The 17,609-nt window shown below is 37.4% G+C and overlaps 1 protein-coding gene across 1 annotated transcript in view; it reads right to left on the bottom strand.

The window, feature by feature from the left end:
• LOC107698773 (cytohesin-1-like) overlaps window positions 1-17,609 on the bottom strand; it is a 31,500-nt gene that overhangs the window by 5,082 nt on the left and 8,809 nt on the right. The window contains exons 2-9 of the mRNA XM_016499878.1: window positions 13,683-13,765; window positions 11,726-11,790; window positions 10,701-10,767; window positions 10,485-10,603; window positions 8,564-8,644; window positions 7,934-8,046; window positions 6,793-6,941; window positions 6,347-6,458 (exon numbers count right to left, since the gene is read on the bottom strand). Of these exons, the coding sequence (XP_016355364.1) occupies window positions 6,347-6,458; window positions 6,793-6,941; window positions 7,934-8,046; window positions 8,564-8,644; window positions 10,485-10,603; window positions 10,701-10,767; window positions 11,726-11,790; window positions 13,683-13,765 (789 nt within the window). The remainder of the gene's footprint in view (window positions 1-6,346; window positions 6,459-6,792; window positions 6,942-7,933; window positions 8,047-8,563; window positions 8,645-10,484; window positions 10,604-10,700; window positions 10,768-11,725; window positions 11,791-13,682; window positions 13,766-17,609) is intronic.

Raw genomic sequence — 17,609 nt, 5'->3', positions numbered from 1 at the left:
CACGGCTCCAGGGGGTGAATAAAGGCCTTCTGTAGTGAATCCATGCGTGTTTTTGTAAGAAAAATATCCATATTTCAAACGTAATAAACACTTTTCTCTTACTTCCGTTATCTGTCATATGCGGAAGCCGTGGCGGTGGATGACGTAGCATGTCGGCGTTGCGCGATTAGTGACGCGGAGAGGTAACAAAACAAAACGCCAGTCACGAATTAGAAGTACAAACCGAAGATTTGCAAAGAAAAATGTCGGAGAATTTCGATATAAACCAAGAGGAGACTGGATTTTCTTTGCTAAAGTAAGGAAACTTTGCTTCCTTTGCTCCTATTAAACAAACTTGCGAGATTAGCATATCTCAGAGGCGCGCGCGCTGCGCATACGTCATATGCCTTCCACAAGAGGAGACTGGTTTTCCTTTGCTAAAGTAAGGAAACTTTGCTTCCTTTGCTCCTATAAACAAACTCGCGACACTAGCATTTCTCAGAGGCGCGTATGCTGTGCATACGTGCTGCGTCATCCGCCAATTCGTCTGAAAGAAGAAAGTCATATGCACCTAGGATGCTCCGAGGGTGAGTAAAACACAGGATAATTTTCATTTTTGGGTGAACTAACCCTTTAAACTAGCAAAAGTGTATTCGGACATGCCCTAAGCGCAACTGCACCGTGCGCTTTGGACCATGCGCTTAGATCGTTAAAATAGGGCCCATTAACTCATGGTGTAGTTCATTTATGGCCTACGTTTAGCTTTTTACTTCTGGCGATTGTATTTAAGCTTTGAAACGTTGTTCATTTGTGAAGGTTATCTTATTTTCTTCAATAATCAGAAAGCTAATTGAAAACACTAACTGGCTTTTTGTCACGGTAACCAGGGTGATGCAAACTGGATTGGCCTACAAAAATACGCCAACACGCTCTATTTGGTGATAATAATATTAAGCACCTAATTAACTAACAGACTATGTTAGTAATCTGCTGTGACAAACTCTGACGGCAGGTCAGTGCAGTACGCACCGTGCGCTTTAGACCATGCGCTTAGATCGTTAAAATAGGGCCCATTAACTCATGGTGCAGTTCATTTATGGCCTACGTTTAGCTTTTTACTTCTGGCGATTGTATTTAAGCTTTGAAACGTTGTTCATTTGTGAAGGTTATCTTATTTTCTTCAATAATCAGAAAGCTAATTGAAAACACTAACTGGCTTTTTGTCACGGTAACCAGGGTGATGCAAACTGGATTGGCCTACAAAAATACGCCAACACGCTCTATTTGGTGATAATAATATTAAGCACCTAATTAACTAACAGACTATGTTAGTAATCTGCTGTGACAAACTCTGACGGCAGGTCAGTGCAGTACATTCTTAAGCTCACATTCTTGGGACATTTTCCCACGTCCCTCTCTATAGGGACTGCAAGGTAAATACAGCGCTCAGTGATCCGAGGATGACCTCTGACCTGCGCCACCCTCATTTCCTCTCCAGGGGAACCTGATCATACCGGCAAAGTAGATGCAACCAAAGTGCAAGCAAAAACACTTTTAACTGTGTGGTTGATGTCTGTAGACATCTTTAAGTAATTTAAAACTAAATAGTCTATTTCTACCTGCTCAGAATTATATCTCAAATTTGATTTTGGCTGATTCTGCAGTAGATTTTCAAATGTGCTGTATCAAGTATCATATGAAGTCTCTCAGTGAATATGAGCTCATAAAATCTGCATGCATAATGATTATAAAATCAGTAGCAAAATGTTGTTTAGGCCTGTTACAATTACTGATTACTGGCTATTTGATCTAATCACTAATATTTGAGATAACCATGACACTACTGCAATTTTGCCATTTAAATAATGTAAATAATGTCAATTTTAATGCAGAAGTTTATAATAAAGGCCTAATGCGCATAATGGTCGAAAAAATGCTCTGGTTTTACTGTTATTTTACATCCATTTCACGCTAAACATTCTTGTGCCTTAGAGTTTCATGTAGCGCCAATGACAGTCACAGGATGGCTCCAGTTGGTCATCCAGTTGATGAGTCGCTCATTTTATTTATGAAAATAATAAAACTCTGCTGTAAAGTATACAAAGACACTTCTTCAGTTATTTATTCATAGAAAATAAAGGCTTGTAGGTTCACTCATATTATATTATATTATATTATATTATATGAAAGATGCACAAAAAAAAAAAAAAATCAACTTTTAAAATGTTATTTTTACAGCAGTGAAAAATATAATTACATGTTTTCCTGTAAAACACAAAAAATCATCTTCAGCACAAAATTCATGATCGTGACAGGCCTAATGTTGTTCAATTAGTTTTCTATGCAATACAGCACTGCACACAAAGCAGGTCATGTCAAGCACCCAAAAGCATTTCAAGCATTTCTGCTAAACAGGAAATGATCCTCCTGCACTACAGACTGCCATTGTATTCTAATACTGACATGAGCGACAAACAAAACAAACACGAATCAGAGCACTACAGCAGGTGAGAGGTTTCTGAGCAAGCTGATTGAGTTATCGGCTGTGATTAATGATCACTCCAGCTGCGGGCGTACAGCAGAAACCCCATCCAGAAATGCCTCAGAGAGGAAGGAGATTTGTGGAGGGGGGCATGAGGAGCCTTGCTGGGCTGCAGAGGAGGCAGATTGACTGACTGATTGACAGACACTGATACAGGGCTGGGTGAGCGATGGGCATTCCTAGTCAGGTCTCTGATGTGACAACAAAAAGGCTCAATCCTTGATTTCTTTTAGTCTTTTAATATACTAATGTATGTGCTTATCTCATATTCTTGACTTGAGAGTGAATCAGAACACTTCAGATTATGGTTTGATTTTGGTTTCAGTGATTCACGAAACCCACCCTCACCCAGCATCCTAGTGGTGAGTCCGATCTGACCAAGCACACAAACACACACACACACACACACACACACACACACACACACACACACACTTTCCTCAGCACTGCAATCCAGCATCACACACACATCTATACTTTACATACAGCATGAAGAACAGCAGTCTTTGGTCCAGATGCAGTTTTCTGACTCAGTCTAATCAGATCAAACACCACATCTTGTGCACTCCTGACATTCAACCATTAATGATTGAATATCATTTTAAAAGAAACAGTTCACAGAGAAATTAACATTCTGTCATCATTTTGTTCCAAACCCATATGAATTCCTTCTTCAATAGAACACAAAAGACAATATTTAGAAGTATGTCCAAGCTGCTCTTTTCCAAAATCTTATATAACCAAAATCTTATGTGCAACTTTATTTCATGATAACAGTATTAGTTTAGCTAAAAAAAGTAATTTTTGCCTAAAATATGTTTGTCCTGACATCATTTTCGATTTATTTATTTATATTTAGAAATTTCACAATCCTCGACAATTCACTGCAATAACTAATACTAAAAAATACTAGCCTAACTAATGCAAGTAAAAGCTCAAAAGTAAACATACAGTAAGAAAACATGAACAATTAAAATAATTCAGGTCTATCTTTTTCACATCCATCTATAAAGACAACAACAAAACAAACAAAAAAAAGTACTACAGAAAATGTATAAGTAATCAAAGGTTAAAAAAAATGCATAGTCTTTTATACATGAATTAAATATACATTGATTCTTATTAAATCTACAAAAATTACTCATTCAAGAGCAGTGAGTAATTTTCTCTTTGTCTTTTATTGTTTAATTATCATTACACAGACAGTAGCAGGGCTGTTAGGCTGCTGTCACTTTAAGACCTAATGCACAAATCTAATATACTGTACCGATACACATGATTTTCTACCAACTGAGAAATAACCAGCTGTGTTTTGTGTATTTGCCCATTTAAGCACAAAAGGATGCAAACGTTTGCATCCGAGAGGTGGCTTTATGTTCACGTGCTTCGGGTTTGTTTACACAGAAACTTCTCTCAGACATTGTGCAAGTACTGAATTGAGTTCTCTTTTGTGGTTTATAGTGCTTGAATGGTTTAAAATCACTTGATTTATATATTTTTTTAATTGGTATAGCTTAACCGCAAAGATACGATAATCCAAAATCTGTAACAGTTGACAAATTTATACCAGTTTATTGCAGTGTATCGCTACATAAAATGAATCTGAATGGGGACAGATGCCGTGTTCCTCAGGAAAAAATCATACGAGTTTGGAACAACATGAGGGTGAGTAAACAATGACAGAATTTTCATTTTTTGGTGAACTATGCCTTTAATCTTATGTGCTGATCCCTTTAATCTGCTTTTGTTGCCGTTTTCATCGGTGTTTGTTGGGCTCCGTTCAGACTGAGAGGAAGCAGAAAATACTGCAGCTCCCAAAGTGGAAATGACACAGAGAGAACACGTTTTGAACACCACAGCAAACAGAGAGAGGTGCTCTTCAATACGGTGGTCACAAAATCAAAAACCAAGCACTCGCCACCACGCAGAGACAGGGCGGCACATGGACAAAAATCGCTGATTCAATTAATAAAACGAGCGATCAGACAAACAAATGAAGGAACATGTAAAAACCAGAGTAAAAACTCATGGATAGACGAACCCCATGGGGAAAAAAAAGAACCTAGAGCGTCTAATAACAGAAAGAGGGGACAGGAAGCAAGGCTGATTCACCAAAAGCACCTGAGCGCGAGAGATGAGCGATTGTTTGGGAAGAACAGGTGTACATACCTCCTGAGGGAAAGACAACAGCCAAAATCATGGGAACAAACAAACGAGGAAGAAAAGGAAACAAAAAAAAAAAGAAATTAAATAGGAAATCATACTCCCCACACGCTGATCAAAGGAAGAACTTGTGCATTTCCTGTTGCGGTGAATTACGGAGGACCATTCCAAAATAAAACAGGGGATAAAAGTACAAATATACACTGGGAAGCATTCAATTCACAAAGTTTAACACAGCTTTCCTGTTCATATCAATGAAAAGGGAAATTGTCTCTGGGTGCAGTTTTGTTTTCAGGGGTCTTTTCAGACCATTTTAAGCATGGTTTATAATAATATGCTATAGTAAAATACTAATGAATTGACTTTTTTTGATGCTTATACTGCAAAGCAGTATCACTGATGTATATGTATGAATCATATTTGTGTAAAATACATGTTATTTTACTTAATTACAATATGGGAGAGACACTGGTCAACTTTGGTGACCAACTTTTGAAGTTAAATATTGTATTTTTTTAGTACTGTCAAATGATTAATCGCGATTAATCGCATCCAAAATAATTAACAGGGGTTGATTTTTTTTAATATTTTGGAGTCGTAAGTGCACATAGTTGTTGCATAAACACACACACATATATATTTAGTGCTGTTAAACGATGAATCGCATCTAAAATAAAAGTTTTTGTTTACATATGTGTGTGTGCTGTGTATATTTATTATTTATATATAAATACACACACACATACAGTACATATTTGGAAAATATTTACATGTATTTACGTGTATATATTTATATTAATATAATTTATATTATATATAAATCTAGTTAATATATAAATATAACATATATATATTTTAAATATATACATGCATGTGTGTGTATTTATAAATAATAAATATACACAGCACACGCACATATATTATGTAAACATGTATTTTGGATGCGATTAATCGCGATTAATCGTTTGACAGCACTAGTATTTTTGTTGCGCATTGTCATTTCAAACAATAATTGGTGGGCTCTCTGTGAAACCCTCAATGAAGTTCCCTGTAAAAAATGAAGTCTATGAAGTCTCTATAATGCTCTGAAGCTGTGATTCTCAACCAGGTGGCTTTGAAGAATTATAAAAGTGTGATTTCTAGACCTGGAAAGTCATATAAATTAATAAAATTCAACTGCTTGGGAATTTTTTCACAAAGTGCACTCATAGGTGTGTTTCTCAGCATTTTACAGTAATCATGGATTACTATTAATGAGCGTTTTTCATTAAAATAACAACCAATTGTCGTTTTATAACTGAAAACTGAAGGAGCAGTTTCTCTTGCAGCTCTCATGACAGTGACAGCGCTCTGATTCCTAACATCCAACCGAATTATGTGTAATTATAAAAGGATGTGTTCAATCTCAAGCAGTTGATTCATTGTGATCATGAAATGTGATTACCTTCATATGAAGTGAGAACAGAGGGAAAGATGTGCTACTGTATAATCTGATGTGTAGAAGTGTTGTGAAGATCATAGAAATTGGCTTTCAGGAAGTGCGTGTAAACATTAAATCTCACACTCAGTCCATGTGTTCGATCAGAACATCTCTTATTCAAGTGTAAGTGCATGTGAAGGTAAAAAAATTAATACATATTGTACTCATGTAGTCCCACTCACCCAGTTTGAGCAGCCAGCCCTCTCTGTCTGGGTTGAAGAAAGTGTGTGTCAAGTCATTGCCATCATCCTCAGGGATTTTGAAGGGCTCGTTCTTGATGCTCTCATATAGATTCTGCATAAGTCAAAGCAAAAGACTATGAAGTTCAAAAGATAAACAAGCACATGCACTCCACCTATAGTACAGCCACAAATATACTTATATGGTGAGACAGAATGCATTAAAAAGTGCGTTATTCATTCAGAATGGTTGGGCAAAGTCCTCTAGAAAGCTACTCTACAGGAAAGTGGCTCTCTAGGACCAGAAATGAGGAACCCTGGTCTAAGAAAAGAATGTATAATACATTGGGAACACATGAAATATACATCACTTGGAGAAAAAAATACAACAACAATATAGCCTAAATACATCTACAGACATAAAAAGAAGTGAGAGCGAGGAGACCAACCCTGAGCAGTTCTTCTGGCAGGTCTCCTCCATCATTAATGCCTCTGTTCATGGAGATGAATCGCTCTACTGTGGGCTTGTCCTTAACGTTTGGGTTGTGAAGGCTGGTGTTTAACATGATGATGGCGAAGGACAGAATGTAGCATGTGTCTGCAAAAAAACATGCTGTTCGTCACAACCATTTACAATGACATTCAGCATCTTTCCATCACTGTCATTTAAATAGTTCATGTTCATACAGTAAGTCGAATGAATGCTAATAAGTAGTAGTATGACTGTGAAGTTACTGAGGGTTACTGAACATGACATGAACATCCAAGAAGAGTGTCTAATACATACACAGCAAACAGACCAAACACAGAACTGAAAGGGTGTGTAGGGTAGCAAGGTGTAAATATGTGTGTGAGGGCATTTAACAACTTGCTAGAATTTACACACAATACATTTTGTTAATGCCATCTGCCTGGAAATGTCTTTTACCTGTTGGAAATATAGGCTACTGGTAAATGTAATTTCTGTCATGACAACTCTCGGAGGGATTGGCATGGTAATGTACATGACAATGTTAATGTATTTGGTCTTGGCGGAATAGATCTGCTACACTGCTGCTGCGGCAGAGCAAGTACGAGACTTGCTACTGCCAATCCATCCACAACATGCTGCTGTGAGCATGTAAGAAATACTGCTGCTGCAAATATAACATACATGAAATAACCCCCATATAGCATACATGAATCACCTTGTAGCAGATCTATATAGGTGGAGCTGGGGAAGGTGGAGGGTTTCTGAAGCAAGCTGCAACTGCTACGGCAAGCACTAGTCATATATTTGAATGTTGAGCAGCGAGCTCATTGTCTACCGATACAGGAGAGAACCAATCAGCTATGCCATGTGATAATGATGTCATTAGGTCAGATTGAGTTAGACCTATCAAACTGCGCCATCTAGAGTTTCATGCCAGAACTCCGTATATATTTAGAGAAGAATGCATCTGTCCAATTCAATACTTCAAACTCTCAATTTGTGAGCATTACTGTGGAAAGCAATATTGGTAAAACACAGCTCATGTTTCTTGGAAATGCTATAAATGCATGATTGAACACAGAACACAGAACACAGACTAAAATGTAAAGCAGAGTCACCTGTGGACTGAAAGACTCCCGGGTTGCATTGGCAGTAGCGCTGGGCAAATGCCTCCATCATTCTGTCAATCTTCTGGGCCTCACCAGGAAGTCTGAAACTCCAGAGAAACTGCCTGTGTGGAGACAAATATCATAATGATATTTAAAACACATTACATACCAGGACATTCAAAGTGAGATGTGTGTGTCAGGATCAAAACACTAAGCAATGAGATTAAATTACATATACTTCTTGTGAAATACACTGTTTATATTTACAATGAAATGCCAGTGTACTGCTTTTTATACAATAGTTACAGTAATCATGTAGTAGTATTATTTTTAATATTTCAAACAGCATCTGTTGCCACATTATGATTTCATTATGTTGCATACTTGGTGGTCTGATGTCACTGATATCACAGCTGATATGCTGTGGATGCTGGGATGCTGTACCCAATGAATTGTGTTGTTTGCATACTGCACACAGTGGCAAATATAGCAGGTCTTTCATAAATTCCAAATGAATAATTTCCACACATTATACATACTGCATATTATTTTCTAATGAAAATAAGTAGGTAGTATGCCATTTGGAACATACCAATATAGACTAATTGAGCCCATACTGGATTCTACAGTCAGTTTTACCTGAGAGCCTGAACCAGGTTCAAATCTGTGAACTCATGCAGCTCCACAAAAGCATGAAGGACTTGGATATTGAAGTCATCCCTGTTGAACAAAGCGAAAATGAGAGCAGGTAGTAAGTTACAAATTTTAGTACACTTAATAGTTTTAAGGGATAGTTCACTCAAACAGAAAACTCTTTTTATGCCAGACCTATAATATTTTTGTTCATCTTATGCTTACCATATATTTAAGTGTTCTGTACATGTGCATTGCTAATTATTTATATGTGAATGAAAGACTAAATTAAAACTGTTCATCATATACAAATTATTTATCTTTTCAGATGATTTGGATTAAACTGCTTGATTCATATGCACTACTTTTATGATGCCTTTATGAACTTTTTGATGCTTGAAAGTTTTGGTGGAATTCATTTTCAATGAAGTGACAAAAATCACTTAAAAAAATACCTTCATTTGAGTTTCAAAGATGAGTCTTAAGGGTTTGTAACGACATGGGGATGAGTAAATGACAGAATTTTCCATTTTGGGTGAACTATTCCTTTAAGGAGTGACTCACCCACAAATAAATATCCTGTCATTTTTAATAACACTCTCATGTTGTTTCAAACCAGTGTGACGTTCTTTATTTCATGGAACACAAAAGGAGAGACTTCGAAAAATGTACTGGCTGCTCATTTCCATGCAATAAGGATAAGCAAATTTGTCTTATTATGGGTGGATAAAAGTTCATAATTCTCTTGCACAAGACTTATTCAAGTCAAAGTGGATGTGGGATCATTCAGCACTGCACCATTTTTCAAAGCCTTGCCATTTAACCTCTACAAGCAGAGGATGTGATATCCCTCATGGGGATGATGGCGATCTTGATCTGGTGACAGTGCACTCACTGAACAAAGCACCGCAGACCCCTCCCTACCAGAGGAACTGAAGTGCTCAGAGATACAATCTGATCTACTGTCTTAGAGAGAGCCCTGCTTTCCATTTCCTGACTTTTTCAGCAGCCACACCCATACTGAAGCAGTAGAGAAATCAAGGAAGCGGTGGGAATGAAATCCAAGATGAGACAAAGAAGGGAAAAAAAGGAATTCTTGCGCAGATGCAACCCAGTCACTAGGTGTTGCCCAGTGAACTAGAATAACACGCCTCTTTGAATTACCGAATTTTAGTCCTGTTTGAGTCAACATTCCTTCAATATGAAGAGTCAAATGAGCTTAGAGTCAAGATAAAAGGCTAATAAGAGAAATCCACATTATCCCATATCTCTGTACAAATTGCAGTAAGAAGATGACACCGGTTTCCAGGAATTTAGCACAAAGACCGGCTGACAGATATTAAACTAAACTAATGTTTCTACTAATCGTTGGTTTAAAGGTATAGAAGTAATTTAATGCTGCTTACAAGTTTTAAAGTCAAGATTATTCAGCGATATGAATTTTGGTGCCATATTAGCTATATTTTGTTGATGCAAATATGCAACACCAAACCAAATGATTGACTTGTCTTTTGAGACACTTCACAGTCACATTTACCATTGAACGGCGAAATTTTGCATTGCATTTTTCAACAGGAATCTGTGTGCTCGGTAATATTGCGTAGGAGGAAAACATTTCCCCACACAGATTTTTCATCATGAATTGACCAGCAGAATGCTGTTTGGGATGAAGCTGACTTCTGTGGGAGCGGTGCTTTGTGTGCATCTCTACACTGCTGACAGTGGACACAATGGACCTTTTAGCCAGTGAAATTTTGCTAATTTCAGCATCTTAAAGAAACAAAGATGGATAGACTGCAGCTACCAATTAGAAGCCTAAACCCTGAAAAAATGACTTGCATCAATAGTCAAACATCACTATCACTACTGGGTTCCGTCAGTTTATTTTGTATTGAGTGTGGACGTGCACTAATATCCACACACTCACCTCTCTCCCAGGTAGTCTCCTATTGCGGTCTTGTTAAGACCTTCACCCTTGTAGAGGAAGCGTGCGATGTCTTCACTGGTGTTCTTCACAAGGTCATTTTCAATGAGGAACTGGATCCCCTACAAAAACACATGTATTGAAGGTGTTGAGCCTTTAAAAAAGACAAATGATACAACATTCATTCAGTGAATATGCTTTAATAGACTGCTTAATCACCTTTTTGGGGTCCATGTTGAATTTCTTGCGGCCCATTGCCACTTGTTTGTTCCTCTGCATGTTTTTCCTGCAGCGATAATAATGATTTTTAAACATAAATTTATGATGTTCATAAATGTTTTTTATGCCCTTTTACAAAAGATTTCATAAGGTTTTTTTCATATACAGTAGGGGTGTGCCATATCATACCGTCCACGATAATACTGGTATAAATTTTTACATGATAAAAAAGTGTCATATCACGATATCAATGATATAGCGATACAATGACGTATGGCGGATAGACATTCCCTAGCGCGCACAACAACAACACCACAAACCCAATAGGTGTGTTCGACTTGAAGCAGCGCTGCACAGACTGATCGGTGTATGACATCAAAGTATCGCGAGAGCGGTTCTATAGCATATTCGAGCGCAAACTCTTATCGTCAAAAATAGGCGAGGCGCATATCTTTAGCGAAGCAGCGCGCCATTCTGGGATGCTTCTGAAAACGTGCGTGGTGCTGCTTGGTGTAAACACAAGCATTGACTAGAGTGGCCGCGTCGGAGCCATAACGCGTCGCAGACGCGTGCAGTGTAAATTAGGGGTAAATAAGGGGTAAGTCACTTTCGTCATAAATATCGTTATCGCAAATATTCTTGAAATATCGTGATATAATTTTGAGGCTATATCGTCCACCCCTAATATACAGCCATACTGACATCCTCCATAATCTGTGAATGGATCCAAAAGTGAAACTGAATTGAAATTTGGTTCTCATTTTAAATCAGTTCCATTTGTTTTTTTTTTTGTTTTTTTTTAAAGAGTACTGGAATCGTTTTTTAATCTCGGCATTCTTTCACAGACAGAAATACGCTGGCAGCTCTCTGGAAATTCTCTATGGTGCTTCATTTTGCAGAATGGTAGATTGTGTAGCTAGGTGCTAAGATGCTAGTCAGATTTGACCTCACGAATGACTCACAAAGTGAGCACATCAGTGGAAATGAAGTGGATGTGAGTAGTCTGTCAGGGGATGCCTGCTCACCTCTCCTCTGTGGAACCCAGGTTCTCGATCTCACTAGTCACTTCGGCTATCTCATCTTTCAGACGCTGTGGTGAGAGGACATGAGATGGTTCAAATCAAACAAGACTTCAGAGATAATAATAACACTACTATAGTGGTTGATAAAGACGAGGAATGGAACAAAAAGACATGCACATTCTGTTTGGAGTTGTGTTGTGAATAAAGCAACCCCATTTGCTTTTACAGTAACCATGTCCTACAAAGAAGCGATGAAATTTTCGGTCTTCAAAGAAAGCGAAATTCAGCATGAAGCAACAAAATCAACCAATTGAGGTTGGTTTAAACACCCTTATCTGTGCATGATTAGGACAATGTGTAAAGGTCTACTAGAAGAGAGTACTGTGGCAGTCTTTGCATGTGTCCTGTCCCACCTCACCGAGGCCTGACATTAACGGCTCAAATCTAATTCCAGCGAATGAATCGTTTGCTCTAGACTGCTCTGTTCGATATAAATGTCATTAAAGGAGGGCAACTGGAGAATGGCCCCAGAGTAAAGACTAGAGACATCAAAATTGGATTATTTTACCATGTCTTTGTAGAAATCAATGCCAAGAGTTCTTCTGCCAAGAGTTCTTCTGCCAAGAGTTTAGTGATGGTCTGGAGCCAGACCGGTCCTGAGGTCCCACAATGAAGAGCTTTCCCTCCTCGTATTAATTTTTCCTGTTTAATCACCAACTGTATGGTGGTGAAATTCGCTCAAGTGTTTGTTCTTGTCTGTTTATATGTCTAAAAAATTCACTAGCAAAGAAAAGGCTGTTTTGGTTTCCCCAGACGTTCGTCTTCCCAAAGGAAAACAGAACCACTTCTTGTCAGAAGATCTTAACATGTAGAAATTTGTTGAGAGGGCAGGAAAGTTTTCTTAAATTTGTTAAGCTGTAAGAAATTAAATATTCCCATGGAAAAAAGTAATTTGAAGCAAGTATGTTGTATACTGGAGGTCAGTGCCATGACAGATTGAATTGATTTGACTGTGTCATAGTAGTAAAGCTGAAAATGATCAGCATTTAGCTCATGTATGAGTGTCCTTTCCTAAACAATTCCGCCCTGTTCCTGTCAGCTTGAGTCATTTCCTATTTGGACGAATTGTGTTCATATTTAGTGAATTACTGGTCAGATTCTACATTATCACCACATATATTTTTAGATTCCTGAATAGCAGCTGTGAAATAAGTTGAAATGATAATATAACTAATGCCTTTATTTATTTATTTTTATTTAAGCAACTTGGCACATTAATACAGAATGCGAATGCCAAAGAAAACCTTTCAAAATAACTAGCAAGAGTAAAATATGGGGCATCAGTCTGTCTTTGTTTTACTATAACTTGCCATAAACGTGTCACACTTGGGAGAATACCGAATGCCGAAACACCATAATATTGATATTTCAAATTTCTCAATCTGGTTTATGTCACATTTCTGTTTCAATGTCATTTGGTTAGCCGTTTTATTGCTAACAAGGCACTGCTTGCTACACATTTAATAAAAGATCAGAAGATATTCAGCTAAACTGAGTGGAGGACAGATGCAGAGAAAAACTGAAACATTCGGTCACTTTATTTTAAGGTTAAATTCTTGCTATTAACGGCTTTTCCCTAAATAAACTCCTAATTTGCCGCTTATTAATAGTTAGTTGTTAAGTTTAGGCATTGGGTAGGATTAGAGATGTAGAATATGGTCATGCAGAATATGTACTTTATAAGTACTAATAAACAGCCAATATGTTAACAATAGGCATGCTAATAAGCAACAAGTTAATAGTGACAATTGGTCCCTATATGGAAGTGTTACCAAACATTCAATTATTTAATAATAAGACAAATAAAAAAACAAAGAGCCTCTACTACACATGCAGCTAAAACATTTAGCTTATATCAGAGCTGGAGCTGAATGAATGATTCACCCCAGTTCTTCATTACCTGAATGTCGTCCAGCAGCTCCTGCTTTCGCCGGCGGATGTTTTCCAGTTCTTTCTGTTCCTCAGGCGTGAGGTCGTCAGGCACTGAGGACAAGAAGAAGAAAAAAATGTTTTTCTGTCAGCCAAACAACTTGAAATGTTCTGATAATGTTGCTGATATTACAAGCTAACAGGGGTGATATGGTAAATCAACACAGCAGCGACATACACACATCAATATTGAACATATTACTGTAAAGAAACAACAAACCAGGCCTGGTTTCTTTCCACGGTTCAACATTGTGATGAATTATGATATTGTAATTGGATAAAGAGGAGGTTGAGTAGGTAAGTGTAAGCTACTCCAAACATGCAATAGTGGCACAAAAGAGTAAATAAAAAGATCCGCAAATACCTGCAGATGTCCTCAAGAGGCTCAAACTGATCCAAATGACCATGCACAAATCAATAAAAACTCTCCTGAGTCACAGCAGAGCAGCAAACTTGCCTTCAGCATCACAGAAATGTGCTTATTGCTCTCTAGCCAGATGCCACAGTGTCCTCACAAACTTTCATTCACCATGTGACTGCTAGATCTCACTCACAGTATCCTCCTGTAGCCATGGCAATCCATCACTGTTTCAAACCCCATCTGTGAGGGTGCCGAAAACTCAGCGGGCAAAACCACTCATATCACAGCAGATAATCATCTGAAACATTCAGTTACAATTGGAACTATAGGGATCATACAGTGAAATTGATTTTTCCTACTGTAACAAATAAAACTCACGAGCTTTCATCACAGTCCATCAAAACCATTGCGTAAAACTTAAACTGCTAAATAACTCTATGATGGTGATAAATAACATGGTAATAAATCACAACTGTAAGATAGATTACTACATTTATTCAACCTGATTTTCTACAGGAATTCATATTACTGAAACAGACACAAAACATAGCTACAGATTTATAGGAAGTACTTATTTGCACAAATTTAAAAATAAAATAAAAATCTGCTCATACTGGGTCGACACACTCTAAAAACCTCTGGAATAGGGCTGGGCGATATAGCTAAAAAATTCATCAATTATATAATGTTTCATATCGTTCGGTATCGATAATTATTGACTTTTTATAAAATTAAACATTTTTACAAACATCTAATTTCTAATGTTTCATATGCAGATTAAATTGGTCTTAAGGAAACTTTTGGCTTGTTTCCCGAGGCCACAGGAGGGCGCAATGAGCAAAATAAAAGCGCATTTAAATTGTCAACGCAAGGAAGTAACTCTATAAAAAACGTGCATTACGTCTAAATTAACTCATAAAAATCAAATATAATTTCGTAAATTGCATAAACAATTATGAACAAAACAGCATCATGTACTTATGCATTGCTTAATCCAAAGAGCCGAAGCACCATTCACAGATTGCATTTAAAAACATATGAGACGCAGTGAAAAGGAATAAACCTAACCTCCACAAATTCGTGACGTGTTTTCTAAAAGTTTAAACTGTTTTAACTTTGCATGGCTTTCTATACATCTCTTGTGTGAGACGCGAGTGCAGCCGTCATATTTGTACACGTGCCTATATCGTGCGCTATATCGAAAACATGTTCTATCGTCAGTCTTTGTTTTGATACACTATTATGTTGAAGGCCTACAGAGAAAATATTGTTGTGTCTTTAAGCAGTTGCACTTGTTCTGAATGCACTTTCTTGTAGTTTGTACCGTCGATAAATATCGATATCGTTTTATCGCCCAGGCCTACTCTGAAACATTGGAATAATGACCTAAAAACACCATCACCAATTATGCACAAATACTGCACAGAATGAATGAAAGCTGAAAACTTAATTTAACCATGTAAAAACCCTTGTAATTTCTCAGAGTCTGAGGGAAAGACATGGTGAACCACTTCACATACACACTGCTGTATTCTGTCTCCTGTACTGACGCAGTTTGATGATGGAAAACCCCTAAAAATCATGCAAGTTACAAACACAGAAATGTCACAGTTCTGCATTCTTCAGCAATGAACAATGAAATGAGGTGAAGAGAGAGCTCAGTGTTTGCTTTGCTCAAAAAACCCACATGAGGAGCATGAATTCACTGTAATGCCACAGGAGGAAGGGTTTCCCACACAGGTTCTTTCCCTCCACTGCCTAAATCTTCTGGAGTTTTTTTTCCTTGGCACAACCACCTCTGACTTGCTCACTAGGGGCTGTAAGATGTAAATGCATGATTTCCTGTAAAGATGTCTATAAAAATTTAATTACTTGACATTAATTCAGACCGATGTAGCATAGCTACAAAACTGATAAACGAGGCAATCTCAAATTTTAGGGCTGCGGGATCAGATCAGGTCAGATCAGAATCACCCACACATGTTACAACAACCCACACACACAGCTAAAGTGTCAAGAGTCACAAACAAAACCAGACATTTCACTCTTTCTGTCCCTATCCATCTTATTTAGCAATCCAAACGTAAACCATTGTCTGTCAATGTGCAAGACATTCAACTGATTAGCCACTATAGGTAAATAACAAGAAGAACAACTGCAGTAAATGGTAAAACTATTGGCGCTACAGCTAAAGGTGTTTATGATTATGGTAATTAATAAAATATAATATAAGCAATACCATTATGCAATATAAAGCAGCTAGCTAAAATTATTGTATATTAGAAACAAGTTACAAACAGCTGCTGTGTGTCTATATTGGTCAAATACCATTGACTAAGCATTTTCCTAAGTATTTTCTTGACTAAATCAGTAAGCCCCGTGAAGCTGTGGTTTACAGTGGGGCTATGGCAGTCTTTGTTTTGATACACTATTATGTTGAAGGCCTACAGAGAAAATATTGTTGTATCTTTAAGCAGTTGCACTTGTTCTGAATGCACTTTCTTGTAGTAGTCCTACAGAGAAAAATTTAAAATGTACTTGACCTAAATGCACTTTGTTTTTATGAGAGAACATTTAATTTTAAAACCTTTCTGCAGGCCAGTAGGCCTGTACATTATTATTTAATGTACACATGAGTGGGGTCAAGTTAAACATTTTAGTTTGAATTTTATTTTATACTGTGCATTGTTGCAATGTGCTAAATAAATATTTGCATAATTTGTAATTGATTTATTCTTTGAAACTTTAATATTAATTTATGCAATTGCAATGCCTTGATTTTAGTAAAGTTAGTACACAGTCATAGCCATAAATGCAATGGTACTAATAATTGGCATAATTTCTTTCGGTGTTTCGGTTTTCGGTTTTCGGCCTTGGTTTCCTCTTTTTCGGTTTTCGATTTCGGCCAAGAATTTTCATTTCGGTGCATCCCTAGTTTTTTCCAGGTGCTTTGGTTTCCCCCATAATCCAGAGACATTTTAACCCTGTGATGGACTGGCTGTAATCCAGGGTGTACAAGTGGTTTGGAAAACGAATGGATGGAATGCGGCTAATGTCTATTTACTTGCTGGCTAAGTGAAATACTGAAGTAATGGCTTATGGCTCACTCAGACAAAAAGGGCTCAACCTTCACCACCACACCTCAACTTGCTCCATTGTTGTTAAAAGGATAGTTCACCCAAAAAATTAAAATTCAGTCATTAATTACTCACCCTCATGTCGTTTCAAACCCGTAAGACCTTCGTTCATCTTTGTAACACAAATTAAGATATTTTTGATGAAATCCGAGAGCTCTCTGAACCTCCCATAGACAGCAACACAACTACCACGTTCAAGGCCCAGAAGGGTAGTAAGAACATCGTTAAAATAGTCCATGTGACATCAGTGGTTCAACCGTAATTTTATGAAGCTACAAAAGAATACTTTTTGTGCGCAAGTGCTCTGAATGTAATATGTAATGAATGAGCTGCAGAAATTGCATAATTTTATGAAGCTACAAAAGAATACTTTTTGTGCGCAAAAAAAAAACGACTTTAT

Source organism: Sinocyclocheilus anshuiensis, unplaced genomic scaffold (genome assembly GCF_001515605.1).
Source record: "Sinocyclocheilus anshuiensis isolate Anshui unplaced genomic scaffold, SAMN03320099.WGS_v1.1 scaffold178, whole genome shotgun sequence".
NCBI lineage: Eukaryota > Metazoa > Chordata > Actinopteri > Cypriniformes > Cyprinidae > Sinocyclocheilus > Sinocyclocheilus anshuiensis.
This window is presented reverse-complemented; position numbering and strand designations above follow the sequence as displayed.